At 38.0% G+C, this 22,148-nt stretch overlaps 3 protein-coding genes across 6 annotated transcripts; all 3 read left to right on the plus strand.

Moving 5' to 3' along the window:
* Positions 1 to 359: 359 nt before the first annotated feature.
* On the plus strand, positions 360 to 3,076 carry LOC148720768 (melanocyte-stimulating hormone receptor-like). 2 transcript variants are annotated; one of them, XM_088738835.1, is made up of 2 exons: positions 360 to 497; positions 1,429 to 3,075. In XM_088738835.1, the coding sequence occupies exon 2, from the start codon at positions 1,464 to 1,466 to the stop codon at positions 2,403 to 2,405; it is 942 nt and encodes a 313-aa protein (XP_088594961.1). In that variant the 5' UTR covers positions 360 to 497; positions 1,429 to 1,463; the 3' UTR covers positions 2,406 to 3,075. The 2 variants fall into 2 exon arrangements, with proteins under 2 accessions (XP_088594961.1, XP_088594962.1); XM_088738836.1 differs by lacking the exon at positions 360 to 497 and adding an exon at positions 1,099 to 1,231 and having other exon boundaries at positions 1,429 to 3,076.
* LOC111342972 (melanocyte-stimulating hormone receptor-like) lies at positions 2,106 to 13,713 on the plus strand. 3 transcript variants are annotated; one of them, XM_088738832.1, is made up of 3 exons: positions 4,763 to 4,789; positions 5,722 to 5,834; positions 11,169 to 13,713. In XM_088738832.1, exon 3 carries the CDS (start codon positions 11,204 to 11,206, stop codon positions 12,149 to 12,151), a length of 948 nt encoding a protein of 315 aa, XP_088594958.1. In that variant the 5' UTR covers positions 4,763 to 4,789; positions 5,722 to 5,834; positions 11,169 to 11,203; the 3' UTR covers positions 12,152 to 13,713. The 3 variants fall into 3 exon arrangements, with proteins under 3 accessions (XP_088594959.1, XP_088594958.1, XP_088594957.1); XM_088738833.1 differs by lacking the exons at positions 4,763 to 4,789; positions 5,722 to 5,834 and adding an exon at positions 2,106 to 2,162; XM_088738831.1 differs by lacking the exons at positions 4,763 to 4,789; positions 5,722 to 5,834 and adding an exon at positions 6,348 to 6,455.
* LOC111347103 (melanocyte-stimulating hormone receptor-like) lies at positions 5,757 to 7,116 on the plus strand. The gene has a single exon (XM_088738834.1). It carries the CDS (start codon positions 5,757 to 5,759, stop codon positions 6,696 to 6,698), a length of 942 nt encoding a protein of 313 aa, XP_088594960.1. The 3' UTR covers positions 6,699 to 7,116.
* Positions 13,714 to 22,148: the final 8,435 nt, after the last annotated feature.

Genomic DNA, 22,148 nt, shown 5'->3' on the forward strand with positions numbered 1-22,148 from the left:
TGCATAAAGAAATATCGTTTGAGACCTGTCAAATATGCAAACTATAACGAAGAAAATTATGATAAAAATATTTCAAACTAGTTATAGCCTGGTTGATATGACTAGCTGTTTAGAGTGTGTTACTAGCATCAAATCTCACCGAAAAGACTGTTAATCGAGTACAAAATTATATTACTCAAAACCCTATCCACAGATTTCTTTGCGCAAGTAATTTTAAAAGAACTAATGTATTACCTAATCCAAATATTCAAGATGTGAGGCTATCACAGGCCGTGTACTTACAGCTTGTCTCGTGGGAAAACATTCTCTCATTTTATTGATAACAAACGAATTCAAAAGCTGCTAACACCCGCTCTTAAAAACTCAGCACCGCTTCTTATGAATTCTGTCTGTATGAGACAAACAGATTGAATTTTCTTGCTTAAAGGTGTTTTATTTAAGAAAAGAGGGTGAATAGAGATGAAAGAAGTTGTAAAGTGAAGGTTACGTAATAAAAGGTATGGTAACCGTTTAATGTTGTGCTTGGTAGAGTGATGTTATTCCCTTGTCTTTGATCGTTTTGAAATTTCAGTCGACTTTGAATTGAAGATATAGAAACTGGAATGGTTAGTTGTTGAAAGTAAATTGGCCATGAAGACACTAGTTTTAAGTAATATTGTCTCACCTCTTGAATTTCTTCACGTCAGCGATTTAGGTAATTTTTTTTGGCAAAGCTGACAGAGATCATTAGTCGCCTCGAGTTCATCGCAATGAAATGACTATCAATGCATGACGGTTTTATATTTTTAAGGTGAAATAACAATTATAACACCTACGTATGGATGGTTTCTCGGTAAATTTACAATTAATGGGAGCTAAAATCTACATTAAGACATCAAGCCATACTAATATGGAGAGTTTTCGCTAACAGAACTTAAAACTTTACCCTATCTTGTAAATAGTGGAAGATGATTCGCAGGAAAGTACTTGGCCCAATAAAAATAATTCCCCTTATATTGTAAATAGCTGAAGATGATTCGTAGGAAAGTAATTGCCCTAAGGGAAGGAGAATTTGTATTGTCAATGGTGTTTGAAGTAAACTGTTTACCCCTAGATCTACTTTCAGACTTTTTTAGGGCATAAAGGTGGAGGTCGATGCAATTTGATGGGTAGAGAGCATGCCATTATCTTAAAGTTCTAGTCACGTGCGACAAGCGAAAAACTACGAAAAAAACTCAAATATTTTCTTGGGGTAACTATGCATCTGTAACCACAAAGTTATTTTGAATAATTTTATGTATTCAGTTCTCTATTTTCACGGACACCGATTAACGTCTTCAAAACAGTCCTTTACTTTTTAAGATAGCTCATGGCTTCTCAAGTTTGCGTAAATGATATCAAAATTCGATAAACCCCCATATTAAAAACTGATTCTTCGTTGTTTTTAAGGATCATCTGCAAAATAGTAGAAAGAGTAAAGAAGGATGATGGCCGCAGCAAATATAACGGAAAGTGGAACACGGGCGAAAACATTTGAAGGATCAGACTGCTTCCCCTTCTGGGTAGGCAAATTAAAAGAACAATACATTTCACTCATAGCAGTCAACATTCTCCTTTCTATCACAGCATTTCTGGGGAATTCACTTATCCTCGTTGCCCTTCACAAAGAGTCTTCTCTTCATCCGCCATCCAAACTCTTGTATCGTTGTCTGGCCATAACTGACCTGTTGGTTGGTCTAGTTACTCAGCCTCTTTATACCACCTATTGGATGTCCGTGGTTCATGAACATTGTAGTCTTGGTCGATACTTATTTAAAGCACCTGGCGTAACAATCTGTGCGCTAGGTTCAGTGTCTTTGTCGACGTTGACAGCCATAAGTGTTGACCGACTTCTTGCCATGCTTTTGGGACTTAGATACAAAGGGATTGTAACTTTGAGGCGCACGTATATCATTTTAGCTCTCATTTGGGTTTTATCTCTAGTCGCTGGGTTATTTTCATATCTCAACTACCGCGTAGCCTTTTGGTACGGCTTTATATTTATACCATCTTGCCTGGTTATCTCAATCGCCTCGTACACAAAGATTTTCTTTGCTCTCAGTCATCATCAGGCTCAAGTACTAGATCACGTTCAGCAACAGCCGAGCCAATCAAATGCACTAAACATGGCGCAGTACAAAAAGGTAGTTTACAGTGCACTTTGGGTGCAGTTAGCATTAGTTTTCTGTTATGTACCAATTTTAACAGTGGAAATAGTTAACACCTTTAGTAAAAACCGATTTCCGAATTTCATTATACTCAAAGGAACGGCAATTGTCATACTTCTCTCTAACTCCACATTAAACCCATTTCTTTACTGCTGGAGGATCAGTGAGGTGAGACAAGCAGTAAAGCAGACAATCAGACAAGCAATCTGCTATGCATAGGGTTGACTTTGTTTCGACGGTTGGGTGAAGCTATTTAAAGATACTGCTGTAAGGAGAGAGTAGAAGATATACCATTTGATAAAAAGAGTAAGGAAAACTATAGATGTATTTAAATTATCTTAAGAACAACCGTCAGGTAAAAAAGTTGCAGTTTAGTAATCACGATAAAAGAAGAACATGTCTATCCTTTGCATATTCATTATGAAGTAGTGAGGATTAGTATTTTGGAGTCAGAATGCGCTTAGGATTTTGCGATTTTATCAAAACTGGATGAGATATGTCAACTTAGTTCAGTAATATGATTTGAGGTTAACGTGCTGTTAAAGGAACCATAGTGTTTACAACGAACCTTTGTAAAGATGTTGACTTTGTTAATATGTGTTCAAATATACTGAAGGAAATGCTTAGAAAAGAGGTTTATCACTATTTTACATGAAGTTATTGTTTGAGACCAATACAAAATTAGCTGCTTTTCAGTATGTTACCAGTATCAATTAATACTTTGTTTATGGAGTGTAAACTTATATTTCTTAAAAGCCTGTTCATAAATGTCTTTGCGCAAGTAATTCAAAAGCACTTTATTACAAATTCGATCGAATATTCAAGATGTCATGAGGCTATCACATGGCATGTAAATACAGCTGGTCTTGAGGTAAAGCAATATTTCATTTTAATGCCCATTGAATACAAAACATGTCAACACTCGCTCAAGATAAACTAAAGATCACTCCTAATTAACTTTGAGACGCACATATATCATTATAGGTTCGTTTGGGTTTCATCTTAAGTTGCTGGCTTTTTTTTTATCTCAATTACTGTGTAACCCTTGGATGCGACTTTACTTTAAACCATCTTTCCTGGTAATCTTAATCGCTTCGTACCCAAAGAATTCACGGGCATTTGGTCATCATCAGGCTTACACACATCACCATGTTCAACAACAACCAAATGCACTAAACATGGCGCGATACAAAAAGGCAATGCACTGCGGATGCATTTAGCCTTGGTTGCCTGTTATATACCAAATATTACAGTGGAAATTTTTATCATTTTGGTAAAAACCAATTTGCGAATTTCATCCTAATCAGGGAGAAAGGCGAATGAATAAGTTTTCTTTAACCCCACTGTTTAACCCAGTAAATTAAAGCAGACAATCAGACAAGCAGTCCGCTTTGCCTAGGGGAAGACCTTGTTTCGACGTTTGCATGATTAAAAATTTACGGTTGAGAGGGGAACATATGACATGTGATAAAAAGAGTAACGACAACTACGTAGAGCAACTTCGAAATGGTATATTGTATTCGAATTATCTAAAGAACAACTGACAGGTGAAAAGTTGTAGCTCGGTAGCCACATCCAAACAACACCATGTCTCCAATTCGCGCATTTGTAATGAAGTAGTGAAGGCTACCGTCATTTTGGAATTACAGTGCTCTTAGGATTCTGCTATATTATCAAAACTGGATGGAATGTGTTAACATGTTGTTACAAGAGCCAGGAACTCGATTTTGTCATAATTAGGAACTTTTCATAATGCTTGCAACGGAACTATAATACAAAGATGTGGACATTTTTAACATCTGTTTAACAAAATGTCCATGAGTTTTCCATTGTCTATCACCTTATTGACGTCAACAATGTTCAAAACTAAAGGGAAACCAAAAGGTTTGGGGAGAAACACTCGACTACATCTCGTGTTTCTCCCTACACCTCTTTCGAGCCTTCCCGCTTCCTGCGTGCTTTACAACAGAACGGAGCACAGTCAAGGCTTCTCTGTTTGTTAAATTGCAGATAGCTCTTGTTCAACGAGCGCACTTGAATATCTACGGTTATTGTAAAATAAAGTATGCTGAAGTCAGTATTGTGAAAAGAAGATCATCATCTTTTATGCATAAAGAAATATCGTTTGAGACCTGTCAAATATGCAAACTATAACGAAGAAAATTATGATAAAAATATTTAAAACTAGTTATAGCCTGGTTGATATGACTAGCTGTTTAGAGTGTGTTACCAGCATCAATTCTCACCGAACAGACTGTTAATCGAGTACAAAATTATATTACTCAAAACCCTATCCACAGATTTCTTTGCGCAAGTAATTTTAAAAGAACTAATGTATTACCTTATCCAAATATTCAAGATGTGAGGCTATAACAGGCCATGTACTTACAGCTTGTCTGGTGGAAAACATTCTCTCATTTTATTGATAACAAACGAATTCAAAAGCTGCTAACACCCGCTCTTAAAAACTCAGCACCGCTTCTTATGAATTCTGTCTGTATGAGACAAACAGATTGAATTTTCTTGCTTAAAGGTGTTTTATTTAAGAAAAGAGGGTGAATAGAGATGAAAGAAGTTGTAAAGTGAAGGTTACGTAATAAAAGGTATGGTAACCGTTTAATGTTGTGCTTGGTAGAGTGATGTTATTCCCTTGTCTTTGATCGTTTTGAAATTTCAGTCGACTTTGAATTGAAGATATAGAAACTGGAATGGTTAGTTGTTGAAAGTAAATTGGCCATGAAGACACTAGTTTTAAGCAATATTGTCTCACCTCTTGAATTTCTTCACGTCAGCGATTTAGGTAATTTTTTTTGGCAAAGCTGACAGAGATCATTAGTCGCCTCGAGTTCATCGCAATGAAATGACTATCAATGCATGACGGTTTTATATTTTTAAGGTGAAATAACAATTATAACACCTACGTATGGATGGTTTCTCGGTAAATTTACAATTAATGGGAGCTAAAATCTACATTAAGACATCAAGCCATACTAATATGGAGAGTTTTCGCTAACAGAACTTAAAACTTTACCCTATCTTGTAAATAGTGGAAGATGATTCGCAGGAAAGTACTTGGCCCAATAAAAATAATTCCCCTTATATTGTAAATAGCTGAAGATGATTCGTAGGAAAGTAATTGTCCTAAGGGAAGGAGAATTTGTATTGTCAATGGTGTTTGAAGTAAACTGTTTACCCCTAGATCTACTTTCAGACATTTTTAGGGCATAAAGGTGGAGGTCAATGCAATTTGATGGGTAGAGAGCATGCCATTATCTTAAAGTTCTAGTCACGTGCGACAAGCGAAAAACTACGAAAAAAAACTCAAATATTTTCTTGGGGTAACTATGCATCTGTAACCACAAAGTTATTTTGAATAATTTTATGTATTCAGTTCTCTATTTTCACGGACACCGATTAACGTCTTTAAAACAGTCCTTTACTTTTTAAGATAGCTCATGGCTTCTCAAGTTTGCGTAAATGATATCAAAATTCGATAAACCCCCATATTAAAAACTGATTCTTCGTTGTTTTTAAGGATCATCTGCAAAATAGTAGAAAGAGTAAAGAAGGATGATGGCCGCAGCAAATATAACGGAAAGTGGAACACAGGCGAAAACATTTGAAGGATCAGACTGCTTCCCCTTCTGGGTAGGCAAATTAAAAGAACAATACATTTCACTCATAGCAGTCAACATTCTCCTTTCTATCATAGCATTTCTGGGGAATTCACTTATCCTCGTTGCCCTTCACAAAGAGTCTTCTCTTCATCCGCCATCCAAACTCTTGTTTCGTTGTCTGGCCATAACTGACCTGTTGGTTGGTCTGGTTACTCAGCCTCTTTATACCACCTATTGGATGTTCGTGGTTCATGAACACTGTAGTCTTGGTCGATACTTATTTAAAGCATCTTGCGTAGCAATCAGTGCGCTAGGTTCAGTCTCTTTGTCGACGTTGACAGCCATAAGTGTTGACCGACTTCTTGCCATGCTGTTGGGACTTAGATACAAAGAAATTGTAACTTTGAGGCGCACGTATATCATTTTAGCTCTCATTTGGGTTTTATCTCTAGTCTTTGGGTTATTTTCATATCTCAACTACCGCGTAGCCTTTTGGTACGGCTTTATATTTATACCATCTTGCCTGGTTATCTCAATCGCCTCGTACACAAAGATTTTCTTTGCTCTCAGTCATCATCAGGCTCAAGTACAAGATCGCGTTCAGCAACAGCCGAGCCAACCAAATGCACTGAACATGGCGCAGTACAAAAAAGTAGTTTACAGTGCACTTTGGGTGCAGTTAGCATTAGTTTTCTGTTATGTACCAATTTTAACAGTGGAAATAGTTAACACCTTTAGTAAAAACCGATTTCCGAATTTCATTATACTCAAAGGAACGGCAATTGTCATAGTTCTCTCTAATTCCACATTAAATCCATTTCTTTACTGCTGGAGGATCAGTGAGGTGAGACAAGCAGTAAAGCAGACAATCAGACAAGCAATCTGCTATGCATAGGGTTGACTTTGTTTCGACGGTTGGGTGAAGCTATTTAAAGATACTGCTGTAAGGAGAGAGTAGAAGATATACCATTTGATAAAAAGAGTAAGGAAAACTATAGATGTATTTAAATTATCTTAAGAACAACCGTCAGGTAAAAAAGTTGCAGTTTAGTAACCACGATAAAAGAAGAACATATCTAGCATTTGCATATTCATTATGAAGTAGTGAGGATTAGTATTTTGGAGTCAGAATGCGCTTAGGATTTTGCGATTTTATCAAAACTGGATGAGATATGTCAACTTAGTTCAGTAATATGATTTGAAGTTAACGTGCTGTTAAAGGAACCATAGTGTTTACAACGAACCTTTGTAAAGATGTTGACTTTGTTAATATGTGTTCAAATATACTGAAGTAAATGCTTAGAAAAGAGGTTTATCATCACTATCATCGTTTGAGACCAATACAAGATTAGCTGCCTCTCAGTATGTTACCAGCATCAATTAATACTGTTTATCCAGTGCAAACTTATATTTCTTAAAGGCCCAGTCAAATTTCTTTGCGCAAGTAATATTAAAAGAACTCTCATTACAAATTCCATCGAGTATTTAAGAAGAAGTGACGCTATCACAAGGCATGTAAATACAGTTGGTATTGTGAGTAAACACTCTTTCATTTTAATGACAATTGAATACAAAAGCTGCCAGCACTCACTCAAGAAAAACAAGATCGCTCCTAATTAATTTAGAGGCGCATATATATAATTTTGGGATTCGTTTGGGTTTTACTTCTAGTTGCTTTTTCCTTTTTCATCTCAATTACCGTATAACCCTTAGGTTTAATTTATATTTATACCATCTTGCCTGGTAATCTTAATCGCCTCGTGCTAAGGATTTTTCGCGCTCTCAGTCATTATCAGGTTTACGCACATCATCATGTTCAACAACAGCCGAGCCAACAAAATGCACTGAACATCACGCAATACAGAAAGGCAATGCACTGTGGATGCATTTAGCTTTGGTTGTCTGTTATGTACCAAATATTAGAGTGGAAATTTTTACCATTTTAGTAAAAACCAATTTGCGAATTTCATCATAATCAGGGGGAAAGGCAAACTAATTAGCTTTCTTTAACTCCACTGCTTAAACTCTGTTATTTAAATGATGGAAGATCAAAAAGATAAGACAAGCAGTAAATTGAAGTAGACAAACAGTCAAGCAGTCTGCCTTGCTTAGGGGTAGACCTTGTTTCGACGTTTGCATGATTAAGAATTTACGGTTGACAGGAGAAGAGTGACATGGGATAAAAAGAGTAACGATTACAACAAAGAGCTACTTCGAAATAGTATATTGTATTCGAATTATCTAAAGAACAACTGACAGGTGGAAAATTGTAGCTCGGTAGCCACAATCAAACAACACCATGTCTCCAATCGCGCATTTGTAATGAAGTAGCGAAGGCTATTCTCATTTTGGAATTACAGTGCTCTTAAGACTCTGCTATGTTATCAAAACTGGGTGAAAGTGTTAACATGTTGTTACAGGAGCCAGGAACTCGATTTTGTCATAATTAAGAACTTTTCATAGTGTTTATAACGAAATTTTATAAAGATGTGGACTTTATATGTGAACGATCCTTCGCAGTAAAGCACTATTTGAGCAATAGTGAAAATCAGACCTGAAAAAAATTTCAGGCCTGCACGGGATTCGAACCACTGACCTCTGCGATACTAGTGCAGCGCTCTACCAATTGAGCTAACAAGCCAACTGGGAGCAGGCCATCAAATTAATTCGACATAAACCCGTAGATGATAAATCAAACAACAACAAACATATGAAACATATGTATGAACTGCGGTTATGAGACGTATATGTGAACGATCCTTCGCAGTAAAGCACTATTTGAGCAATAGTGAAAATCAGACCTGAAAAAAAAAAAATTTCAGGCCTGCACGGGATTCGAACCACTGACCTCTGCGATACTAGTGCAGCGCTCTACCAATTGAGCTAACAAGCCAACTGGGAGCAGGCCATCAAATTAATTCGACATAAACCCGTAGATGATAAATCAAACAACAACAAACATATGAAACATATGTATGAACTGCGGTTATGAGACGTATATGTGAACGATCCTTCGCAGTAAAGCACTATTTGAGCAATAGTGAAAATCAGACCTGAAAAAAAAAAAATTTCAGGCCTGCACGGGATTCGAACCACTGACCTCTGCGATACTAGTGGAATTAACCGCAGTTCATACATATGTTTCATATGTTTGTTGTTGTTTGATTTATCATCTACGGGTTTATGTCGAATTAATTTGATGGCCTGCTCCCAGTTGGCTTGTTAGCTCAATTGGTAGAGCGCTGCACTAGTATCGCAGAGGTCAGTGGTTCGAATCCCGTGCAGGCCTGAAATTTTTTTTTTTTCAGGTCTGATTTTCACTATTGCTCAAATAGTGCTTTACTGCGAAGGATCGTTCACATATACGTCTCATAACCGCAGTTCATACATATGTTTCATATGTTTGTTGTTGTTTGATTTATCATCTACGGGTTTATGTCGAATTAATTTGATGGCCTGCTCCCAGTTGGCTTGTTAGCTCAATTGGTAGAGCGCTGCACTAGTATCGCAGAGGTCAGTGGTTCGAATCCCGTGCAGGCCTGAAATTTTTTTTTTTTCAGGTCTGATTTTCACTATTGCTCAAATAGTGCTTTACTGCGAAGGATCGTTCACATATACGTCTCATAACCGCAGTTCATACATATGTTTCATATGTTTGTTGTTGTTTGATGTGGACTTTGTTAACATCTGTTTAACAAATTGTTCATGAGTTTTCCATTGTCTATCACCTTATTGACGTCAACAATGTTCAAAACTAAAGTGAAGCCCAGGGGTCTGAGGAGAAACACTCGACTACATCTTGTGTTTCTCCCTACACTTATCTCGTGTCTAGCCGCTTCCTGTGTGCTTTAAACAGAACAGAGCACAGTCAAGGCTTCTCTGTTTGTTAAATTGACGATAGTTCTTGTTCGACTAGCGCACTAGAATATCTACAGTTCTTGTATAAAGTATACTGAGATCAGTATGTGAAAAGAAGATCATCGTTGTTTTTAAATAGAGATATCGTTTGAGACCTGTCAAATATTCAAACTATAACAAAGAAAACTATGATAAAAATAATGAAAACTAGTTATAACCTGGTTGATATGAATAGCTGTATACAGTATGTTACCAGCATCAAATCTCACTAAAAATACTGTTAATGGAGCGCAAAATTATATACCTCAATACCCTATTCACAGATTTCTTTGCGCAAGTAATTTTAAAAGCACTAATTTATTACCTAAGTTAGATATTCAAGATGTGAGGCTATCATAGGTCATGTACTTACAGCTTCTCATGTCAGAAAAAGTTTTCTCATTTTATTGATAACAATCGAATTCAAAAGTTGCTAACACCTGCTCTTAGAAACTCAGCATTGCTGCTAATGAATCCTGTCTGGGTAAGACAAACACTTTGAATTTTCTTGCTTAAAGATGTTTCTTTTATGAAAAGAGAGTAGGAAGTTGCAAAATTTAAGGTAACAAATGGTATAGTAACGCGTCATGTTGTGCTTGGTACAGTGATGTTATTGACCTTTCTTTGATCCTTTTGAAATTTCAATCGAATTTGAATTGAAGATATAAAAACTGGAAGAGTTAGTTAGTGAACATCAATTAGCAATGAAGACATTAGTTTTAAGTAATATTGTCACACTTCTCGAATTTCTTCACCTCAGAGTTTTTTATGTAATATTTTTCGCTTTTAGTTTGGCAAAGCTGACAGAGATCATTAGTCGTCTCGAGTTCATCGCAATGAGATGACCATCAATGCATGACAGTTTTATATTGTTATGATGAAATGACAATTATAACACGTATAAAAGGACGTTTTCTCGATAAATTTACCATTAATGCGCACTAAAATCTAAGTTAAGACGTCAAACCATACAAAAATGGAGCTCGAGAGTTTCCGCTAAGAGAATTGTTTACTATTAAACTCACTCTATATTATAAATAGCTGAAGATGATTCGCAGGAAAGTAATAGCCCCAAGGGAAGGAGAATTTGTATTGTCTGTGGTGTTTGAGGTAAACTGTGAACGCTACACCTACTTTCAGACGGCTTTTTTAGGGCATAAAGGCAGAGGTCAGTGCACACTGATGAGTAGAGAGCATGCCATTATCTTAAAGTTCTAGTCAGGAGCGACAGGAAGAAAACAAAAACAAAAAATTCAAATACTTTTTTGGCGTAACTATGCATGTGTAATCACAAATTTATTTTGAATAGTTTTATGTATTCAGTTTTCTACTTTTACCAATACCGATTAACGTTTTCGAAATGGGCTTTTTACTTTTAAAGATAGTTCATGGCGTCCCAAGTTTGCGTAAATTATATCAAAAATCGATAAAGCACCATATTAACAACTGATTCTTCGTTGTTTTTGAGGATCATCTGCAAAAGAGTATATAGAGTAAAGAAGGATGATGGCGGCAGCAAATGTAACGGAAAATGGAACACGCACGAAAACATTTAAAGGATCAGAATGCTCCCCCCCTTGGGTAGGTGAATTAAAACAACAGTCCATCTCATTCACAGCTGTCAACATTCTCCTCTCCACCACAGCATTTCTTGGGAATTCACTTGTCCTTGTTGCCCTTCATAAAGAGTCTTCACTTCATCCGCCATCCAAACTCTTGTATCGTTGTCTGGCCATAACTGACCTGTTGGTTGGTCTGGTTACTCAGCCTCTCTATGCCACCTATTGGATGTCCGTGGTTCACGAACACTGGAGTCTTTGTCAATACTCATTTAAAGCAACCGGCGTAACAGGCTTTGCGTTGTGTTTCGTTTCTTTTTCAACGATGACGGCCATAAGCGTGGACAGACTTCTCGCCATGCTGTCAGGACTCAGATACAAAGAGATTGTAACTTTGAGGCGCACGTATATCATTTTAGCTATCATTTGGGTTTTATCTTTAGTCAGTGGTTTTTTTTTTCATTTCAATTACCGTATAGTCCTTTGGTGCAGATCTATATTGACACCATCTTGCCTGGTAATCTCAATCGCCTCATACACAAAGATATTTTTTGCTCTCAATCGTCATCAGGCTCAAGTACGTGATCCACATCAAGATCAACATCAGACGAGTCAACCAAATGCACTGAACATGGTGCGATACAAAAAGGCAGTGTACGGTGCACTGTGGGTGCAGTTAGCATTAGTTTTCTGCTATGCACCAAGTTTTACAGTGGAAATTGTTATCACTTTTAGTAAAAACCGATCTCCTCATCTCATCATACTCAGGGGAATGGCAAATGTCATGGTTCTCTTTAACTCAACTTTAAACCCAATCCTTTACTGCTGGAGGATTAGTGAGGTGAGACAAGCAGTAAAGCAGACAATCAGACAAGTAGTCTTTCTGGCATAAGTCTATTTCTACTTCGACGGCTGCATGTACTGTTTATTTTAAAGCTGATTTTAAAATCTCGGCTGTCAGGATAGAGGAAAGGTGATGGAAACTTAGAGCCACTTATAAATAGTGTATTGCATTCAAATGCTCTGAAGAACAATTGACAGGTGAAAAATAGTAGTTAGTCGTTTAGTAACCATAACAGGAGAATGAACCCTGTGGCGAAATATTTTAGTATTCTTTTTTATTCATGCAGATTACCCCAAGTAGCCTAGTCGGTTCGTCTAAGGAATGATAAAACATAAACTCAATGAAGAGGCTTGTTAGGCTTAATTACATGAGTACGAAATAGTACTGATCAGGCCTTAATTGGTGAAGATACTTAAGCAGAATGCTCTCAGGATTCTGCCATGCTCACAAAACTGGATGAGATATGTCATATCAACTCAGAAGGATGGTTTAGAGATAAAGTAGTGTTACAGGAGCCAGGGGCTCCATTTTGTCACGATTACGGTCATTTCTGAACAATGTCACGCGGTCTTTTCTTAAACTCCTTTTATCGAATTGGTATACAGTTGAAAACATCCAAATTTACCCTTCACTAGACCATGCTCGACCCACATGTTACTCCTGGGCCCCGTTTCTAGAAGGTTTTCCCGATAACTTGTAAGGCCCGTAAAGCTGGTCTGTTTTCATTCAAACGGGAGTTTCAAAATTTATACAAAAAAACAATTTGAGCTAAAGATACAAAATGGAGCCGTCAGGGAGCCAGAGAGGGGCTCCTCTGTTTTCTAAATTCTAATTCTTATATGTAGCTTTAGGCCTATTAATTTGGCGGAACTTTTTGAATCGAGCCCGGGCCACAGCTATGGAAAGTACGCGCTCTCAACTCTGCCCATTCCCCGCTTCCCATAAGTCATCGTAAGCACAGCAAATTTCATCAATAAAATAAGAATCATGTAAAATTGGTTAGCAAGTTTCAAAAATTAGTAATCATCGTGATTTCTAGACATTTCAGAGTCATGTCCTGGATACTCCAAAATTTTCTTTTCTTTTCTTTGTTATGTTGAGTTACGAGCTAGCCAAAACTGATTCTGATCTATAACTAGAATTTGTCATCAGAATGTCTCAGCCTGTTTGGGCTATTAACATAAACGGAGCTTGTATTTAGCTGCTGTTGTTATCACTCGATGAGCTTTCAATAAAGCTGTGATAACGACTGCGATTGAGTACAAAACATATTTTCTCTAGGCCAGTAATGGAGCAACTTACTACCAGAGAAAAATCGAGACTTCGACATGATGAATGTAATCACCTGTCGTATACATAACAACTTTCATTGTTTACGACGGAACTGTTTTGCTATCAAATAATTACTCAGCAAAAAAAGTTTGACTGTTCTCTTCGATAAGTTAATAAAGCAAACAATATAAAAATGGTTTTTGGTAGCTTAGTGCTCTGCACTTATGATGTGATGGAATAATATTATTCGGTAGCAAAACCGTATTGTAGAGAATACAATTCAGTATAGTTAAATAAAAACAAAACAAAATAAATAAAACAAACGTTGGTTAAAAGAACGTGGTGTTGGTGATCATAACTTCGTCTGTAGGAAGTCTTCAAATTGCTTTCTGACCGATTAGCATCTGCATTACAAATATTTTGTTTTTCAATCTCCCATTCGTTTTTCAGTACCATAATTCTGACAGATCCCGACATCACAGCATTAGCATAAGCAATTCATCATCTGTCAAAAGCAGTCGGCGAAGGTTTTCTTTAGTCAAACACTGATTTTTCCACCTTTTCCTTTCAAAAAGTAATCACATAGGGTATAAATTTTCCCCTGTTATACGATGCCATTTTCAATATTCTTGTTAATTTGATAAACTGGTCACTCAAACAAACACTATTGTTCAGTTGCAAACCAGTGATAACTTGCATACAAAATGTCTCTCGTGGGAGGAATATTTTATTTATTTATGATATGTTCAATAATATTTCCATTCTAAGATCTATCTTGAGAACGGTTCAGGATATAAAGCCAGTATAAATTGTGGAATAAGGTCGTGTCGCTCAACAACTGGTTCCTTTTTAGGATCGAGGGTAATAAATGCAAGGCTCGCACTCGAACCTCTGGGGAAATTGTGATATGTTTTGTGGCACAAAAGACACTTGAGATCGTTCGCCCATTTCAAATGGAGTAAATGATATAGATAATATTCTTGAATAGATAGGCATTATTAAAAGCTGATATTTAAGTCACAGTGGATGTGAAGTTGTTGTCAAGGCGAAATATCTTTGTTATATCCACAGAAAGGTAGAGACTGATGATGCCGACTACAAATTTAACAGCATTTGAAGGAAAAACAAAAAAATTTGAAGATCTGGTTTATTCGCCATCATTAGCTGGTGGAGTGCGACAACAATCGAGTTATTTCACGGTAGTTCAAATCCTCCTCTCCCTCACGGCTTTTTTTGGAAACCTTATCATTCTTGTTGCCCTTCACAAAGTAGTTTTTCTTCACCCGCCGTCCAAACTCTTGTATCGTTCTTTGGCGACAACTGAATTGTTAGTCAGCCTTGTTAGCCAGCCTTTCATTGCTACTTATTGGATGTCCTTGGTTCGCGAAGAATGGAATCTTTGTCGATTAGCATACAACGCAGCTTACCTAACAGCCTATGCATTATGTTCCGTGTCACTGTTGACGATGGTGGCCATAAGCGTGGACGGACTTTTCACTCTGTTGTCGGGGCTGAAATACAGACAAATTGTAACTTTAAAGCGAACATATTCCATGGTAGGAACCTTTTGGGTTCTGTTTGGCGTCGCTCTTTCATATTACGTTTTAGATTACCGAATAGATAGGTGGTATGGCCGCATTATTATACCATCTTGCCTAATAGTCTCAGCCACCTCATATAAAAAGATTCTCTACGTTGTAAGTCATCACCAGGCACAAGTGCGAGTTATTATACATGAACAGCCAAGTCGAACAAATGCATTGACCATGGCGCGATACAGAGAGGTCATATAGTAACTTCCAATCATAGTAACTTCCAGTCATGCCGTAATACTACCATCCTATTTAATAAGTAAACATAAAATAACTGATTACGATTATTGTACGGCAAATATATCATCTTGACCATTGAATAAAATATAGTTGAATTAGAGGAATGAGAGTGATCACTTGACCTATGAATACTCTTCAAACTGGCGACGAGGAGAGACACAATCGTCACGTGGGTTGAATATGGATGTTTACATCACAAAGTGTTAGAATATGGCGTCGCCATCTTGCCTCTGCGGTAAGGATCATGATGGATGTTGCTCTTGTTTCTTCCCACAACGAAAGTTTGAATGGTCAAAAAATCTTTGAGAAATTTTCCAAAGGTATCTCTTGATGCAATTTCGAAGTGTTTGGAGAGTGGAGGAAAGAAAAATACCGGCGAGAAGAATTATAGGTTTTTCAGAGAAGGTTATGTGTTTGATGTTTACACTTGGACCTCTGCCGCAGGTGAAAGTCTTATGAAAGCTCGCTGCTGTCGATTGCTTTGCAAGAATGAAGAACCCCACTACTTAGTGGTGAAAATGAAAAATGGAGATCAAGCAGTTGTGGCTCAGGCGCACTGTAATAATTTGTCACGCGATGAGGTCACTGCTCTAAGGCGATTAAAAAAAACCTCTGCTTTAAACCTCAAAAAAGAAGACAAAGGCACAACAACAGTCATCATGAATAAGACAGAAACAAAAGTGACACACGAGCAGTTGTGCGACTGGAAAATCGGGAGTTACAAAGCAAAATTAGTTCTATCTCGCTTGATCATGATCCGAAGAGTAACAGCGACTGATTGACGTAACGATAGTCATTTCTTGTACGAGCTGTTCTCAACTTTAACCCTATCAAACAATCCAGAATCCTTTAAATAAGAGAGAGATATAGCATCGCGTTTACGTGAAACAGCAAACGTCAGGTTACCCTTTCACGTATCACGTAAATTGGCGTGAGCCTTGCTGCTTTAGCTATGCGTGAGCTCACCTAATGGTGAATTTGAAAGTGCCCTTGTATGACTCACAAGAAAAGTTTTGGTGCCCTTTTCCGGCAATTAACTTCCACCACTTTGTTAGAGAATAAATAAAATCTTAAGTACACGGTAAAGAATCTTACGTTCAGCAGTAGAAAATGACCCGTCCATACGCAAAGAGTTTCACATTCAATCTACCGGTGATCCTTGAGATGTGTTGGCCACGTGCACGATGAGCTTTAATGTATCCATCAGTCAATCATTAACCTTTACACCTTGGCACTGATATTGATATTCGTATTCTCTTTATTTTGCTCTTTACATTTCCTATGGTTTGACAAGGAGAGTTTGTTTGCCAATAAGGAGCCCCCTCAAATTGGTGATCAATTCGTTTATCCTCATAACTTTTATGTTTGAATCAAAAGTGATACGGTAGGGAGAAATTATAAGCTAGTCACTCTTAGAGGGGGGGAGTGTCAGAGCTGAAATGTAAAATCGATTTATTTAACTAATTAGGTTGTCACTCACACCAGTCCTGGCGATCTCAAGTAGTAGAAAGTTCGAGATAGGAATTTTTGCAACCTGTTAAAATGCAGCGTTCTAAAATTTGCAGAAAATAATCCTTCTAGAATGAATCAATTATATTCCGATCTGTAAGGTATCGGTTTCCAGCTAAAATTTAATACGACATTTGTAAGATAGGTGGGAATTTTCCCCGAAACCTATCGATAGTCAATACGTAAAGAAAAGACCTCGTCGGGCTCAAAAAAGATTTGATAATGAACTAAACGACTTTTACATTATTCGTATAACTCCAAGATATGTACTATCCTTTTTGGAATAAATCCCAAATGTTGTTAAAATATTTTTTTAACGTACCTAACTTTATTGATCGGGCTGCGAGGGAAAATAAAAACATTCTGAACTGTAACTGCGAATGTAGACTAGCCGTATTAAATTCAACGTTTACTTTTTGACACGAGGCGCCGTGAGATACACTCGAAATTCCAAACACACCAATGAACCTTTGTAGAAAACAGCTTAACTACCGCACAAGTGTCGAAAAAACTGATTAACCTTTGTAAACTCGGAATTCAACTCTAACTATGGAATTCAGGTAAAAAAAAGGTGGCCCTCGTGGTCTACACTAGAAGGCCACTCTCGCGCATGCCCGAAACTAAAATGCCTACCTAGGGGACCCAGCTGGGGAACGTGAAGCCCAGCGGTAACATGAACCACACGTCTCGCAAGAAATTTTTTTCAAAACATCTTGATGAAAGCTGATAATGCTCAACGCTATATTGCCTACTGCATGATTTCATCACGAATTAAGCAGAATTATAGTGTCAGATTACTCAGATACTACGGTTCTTCTCCTTGTCTTTCTTTTCATACATTGTTAGCCCATCATAATCCTGACTAAACAAAAAGTACAGATATCTTGCCAAGCTCGGCTCTTTCACTTTGAACAACATAATAACTTTAAATTCGTAGCCGGCAAAACTAGTAAGTCTCTAACAGAAGGCATGTGAGATATTTGGGTCAGAATTTTGATTGACAATTATCATGATCTTTCCTGGAAGTAATATCCTGATTATATCATCGAAATTTAGTATTATCATATTGGTATTTTTCCTAGACTAACACATCTTGATCCATATGCTTCTCGATTAGATAACTGTCGCTCGTTGAATGGAGAAGAAGAAGCATGCTCTTCGATTGACGTTTTGTTTTTGCGGATAACAAATGGCACTGAGCTCTTCTTTCAGTTTAAACTTGGAATCTAGGATCCTTCCATTTGAAAAGCTGTACTTCAAGTTACCAGCTTCTTTAAAACATGACATTTAAAATCATTGCACTCCGCCTAATATTATTAAAAACCGTTTACTTGCTTCAAACAGGGTTTATTGCCATTTCACAGGGTTCACAACGAAAGACGACGGAATAAGAAAAGTACTGAGTCAAACAAGAATTGAAGAATGAGTTACAAGCAATGTGGGGAAAATAAGAATTGATTAGCGATTCCTTCAACAAGGCTTTCAAGACTGCAGGACAGAAGATCCATGCTTCAAGTAGGTCAATTATAAGTGAAGGAACTGTTTTATATATTAGCCTTTTCCATTTTCCCCAAGACCTATTACCGTTTTCAAGTTGGTCTATATTCTCTTAGTTTCCTTTATATATATACAAATTGAGCACTGTGTGATGAGTCATTGCCGCTTGCATTGTGCATAGCTCACTACGCTCTTATAGTTTGAGCACTCTGGCATGGCTTAGACGATACCACAAGTGTGGGATCGTTTGGAGATCCATATCGGTTCTCCCCCATCCTAGCATCAGCACTGCACTGATGAGGCCCACAAGACGACGATTCCATTGATGAAAACCTTCCACTAGCCTCCTTTTTGCGGCAACCTACACAGTTCATCAAATCTGCCGAACATGTTGATTCCTTGCCTGATTTAACTGCCCTACCGTCATGTGAACCTAGCCAGCCTGATCCTGTAATCGAACAACCCTCCAAACAACCGTGTGATTCTGTACAGCCCGAACAACTCTCCCAACCGTCATCTGCTGCCTCTGATTCCCCGATTTTAGATTCTCAAGGCCTCGTCGTTTCCAAACCTGCTAAACAACCATTATTTCGTTGTACACTTGGTCGCCTTTCTGAACCATCTCTTGCTTGCACTCGGAAAGCTACTACACCTACTCTCAATACTGGAAAGCCACGATCTTCGATTCCCATTCCTATTGCATCCTCGATATCTAATCCTATCGCGTCTTCAACCCCTCCAAGTACTTCTGAAACTGCTATGGAAACTTCTCACGAACTTAAAAGAAAATCTTCTGATCTATCTCCAAACCGAAAAGAAGCTATTCCTACTGAAAAGAAAAAAGGAAGAAACAGACACTCTAAAAAGTCCAAGTAAGCCTTTATTATTTTTCAAGTGAGTCTTTTTTCCAAGCCTTTTCAAATTTTTGACTATTAATGTCAGGAGGCTTGCAAACCCCCTCACCTATAGTTTTTGATTTGATTTGATTGAGAAATCTAACTGCGACGTCTGTTTTATACAAGAAACTTTAATTTATTCCGAGCCTACAATCAAATCTTTCTCCCGTAGATGGCTGGGCTGTAGTTTCTGGTCTCCAGCCTCTGGTAAACAAGGTGGGGTTGTTACTTTGATTACTCCGAATTTTTCAGACGAAGTTCTATCTTGGAAAAAAGACACACGATCGTATCGTCAGTGTTTTGATCAGCAGGTGCAACGATGCTGATTTTAATTTAATTAATGTCTACGCTCCCACAAATCTTACTGATCGGAAGCGCTTTTTAGATTCAATCCATGATTTTTTCATTCCCTCATCTGCGATCATCATCGGTGGAGACTTTTTATAATAATGCTCTTGACAAATTCGGTGGGAATATCTCTATACCTAAGGAATACGATGGTTTGAAAAATGATTTTTCGCTAGTTGACATCTGGCGTTATTTACATCCCAGAGCCAAGGAGTTTACATGGTTCAACTCTTCAGTTCATCAAGTCGACTTGATAAATTTCTGATTTCTAAAGACTTGATGTCACCTGATATTAGATGTGACGTTACCCCTTGTTCGATGTCAGATCATGATTTTGCTTCTCTTGTTTTCGATATTCCCACCGGTGTTAAGCGCGGCCTTGGAGTTTGGTGTTTTAACAACTCTCTCTTGAATGATAACATTTTTTGTGTTACTATAGAAAAATTAATTGATGATCATATACGTTTCTTACCCTGTTTTCCGTGCCTCCAAAATTGGTGGGAGTTTTTAAAGCAATCTATCAAAGAAGAAACTATCTCCTTTTCTCGCAAAAAGCCAAGACAGTTACAAAAAGACCAGGTAATTTTCACGAATAAATTGATTCGTCTACGTCAACGTCTAGTCGACGGAGACAGTTCTGTTATACCTCTAATCTCCGATACCGAATGCCTCTTGAAAGCTCTTCGCACCAAACAAGTCGAAGGAATCATCATTCGTAGTAAAGCAGAATGGCTAGAGGAAGGCGAACGCCCAAGCCGATATTTTTTCAATTTGCACAAAATTAAAGCTCAGCGATCCCACATTTCTTCAGTTTATGATTCTAATGGTATCGAAGTCTTCTCCCAAGACGACATAGAAAAAGCTCATGTCGATTTTTACACTCAGCTCTTTTCTGAAGAGCCGATAGACACTGTCTTCCAAGACGATCTCTTATCTTCTCTGTCACGAAAATTAACGTTCGACCTGGCGTCTTCCTGCGAAGGCGAGATGACGCTGGAAGAACTTACCTTCGCCATGAAAAATATGAATAGGAATAAGTCGCCCAGCCCCGATGGCCTTTCGGTTGAATTCTACGCCAGATTTTGGGACCGCCTAGCGCCATATTTATGTCAAGTCTTAAATGCATGTTATCAAACTGGAGAAATGTGTGATTCTATGAAGACGAGCAACACGCGTGTTATTTTTTAGAAAGGAGATCGTAAAAATTTGAAAAATTGGCGCCCAATCTCTCTCTTAAACGTTGATTATAAGTTATGTTCAAAAGTTCTTTCTCTGCGACTCTCTAAAGTATTCGAATACATAGCTGATCCTGATCAAACATGTTCTGTGCCCGGTGGTAAAATTGCTTCAAACCTACATTTACTCAGAGACATCTTAGACTATATCGATCGTGCGAATGAAACCGGTATTCTGCTCAGTTTGGATCAAGAGAAAGCCTTTGATCTAGTTAACCGTACCTTTTTGCAAAGCCTTTTACCTCGCTTTGGTTTTGGCCCGTCTTTCTGTTTTTGGATTGATATCCTATATAATGGCGCTAATATGCGTATCATTGTTAATGAATGCCTAACTAACACGATTCCTTTGTCCCCCGGGGTGAGACAGGGGGATTCCCTGTCCTCCCTACTGTATGTTCTATGTGTTGAAACCCCTGCATGTAAAATTCGAAATAACCCCGAGATCGAAGGCTTTCTCCTTCCGGGCGCGCACGGCCTATGTTACAAAATCGGAAATTATGCCGACGATACGACTTGTATTGTTAAATCTTACCGCTCCGCTCCGGAGCGCGCCTCAATGTTGCAAAGACGGAGGCCATGTGGTTGGGTGCATGGCGTTCGCGCAGCGATCAACCACTTGGCCTCGAATAGGTAACCAAAATTAAGATCTTGGGCGTTGTCTTCGGTCACAATGCTGAATTTGATAATTGGCAACCGAAGCTCGAGAAACTAGAACAACACCTTAATCTTTGGAAATCTCGATCACTCTCTCTCGTGGGGCGATCTCTTATTGTTAATGTATTAGGTTTAAGCAAGCTTCTTTACTTATCCACGGTGTTATGTATACCACAATGGGTCACTTCTAAAGTAAACAATCTAATTTGGCCATTCATTTGGGGATCTCGAGTCGAGACTGTCAGCCGAGCGACCTGTTACCAACCCCTTTCTAAGGGTGGTCTCGGCATATCGAACTTTCAAATCAAAGGAAAGTCTCTTAAATTGGCTTCAGTAATTTCTAATTTAGACAGCCCTGATTCAAAATCTTTTTATTTGACCAGATACTTTCTGGGCTCTAGACTAGCTTCTTGTCGTTCGGAGTGGCGTTCTCTTCGAGACAACTCCACTCCGAGCACACAGATTTTAACTCCTTATTACGAGAATGTTCTTTTAGCCTTCACCACTCTACGCGGGATTCTTTCCCGCAAGGAGTGGTATGATTTTGAATTTCCATCCATAAATGCTATCAAACCCTCCTGAAAGAGAACTCTACCTCCCCAATTCTTCATCGCTTTGAGAATCCCTTTCTTCCGATTGGTTTTAATCTAGACGATTTCTGAAAATTAGCTCGTGATGACTTTACCGAGAATTACAAAAACGATATACTCTGGTCGATCGCGCTCCGCGCCATTAAAGTTCGCGACTCACTGAAGAATTGGGGCTATATTGATTCAGATAAATGCGCCTCCTGTTCGCGTAA

The sequence above is a fragment of the Stylophora pistillata genome, chromosome 11, assembly GCF_964205215.1.
Source record: "Stylophora pistillata chromosome 11, jaStyPist1.2, whole genome shotgun sequence".
NCBI lineage: Eukaryota > Metazoa > Cnidaria > Anthozoa > Scleractinia > Pocilloporidae > Stylophora > Stylophora pistillata.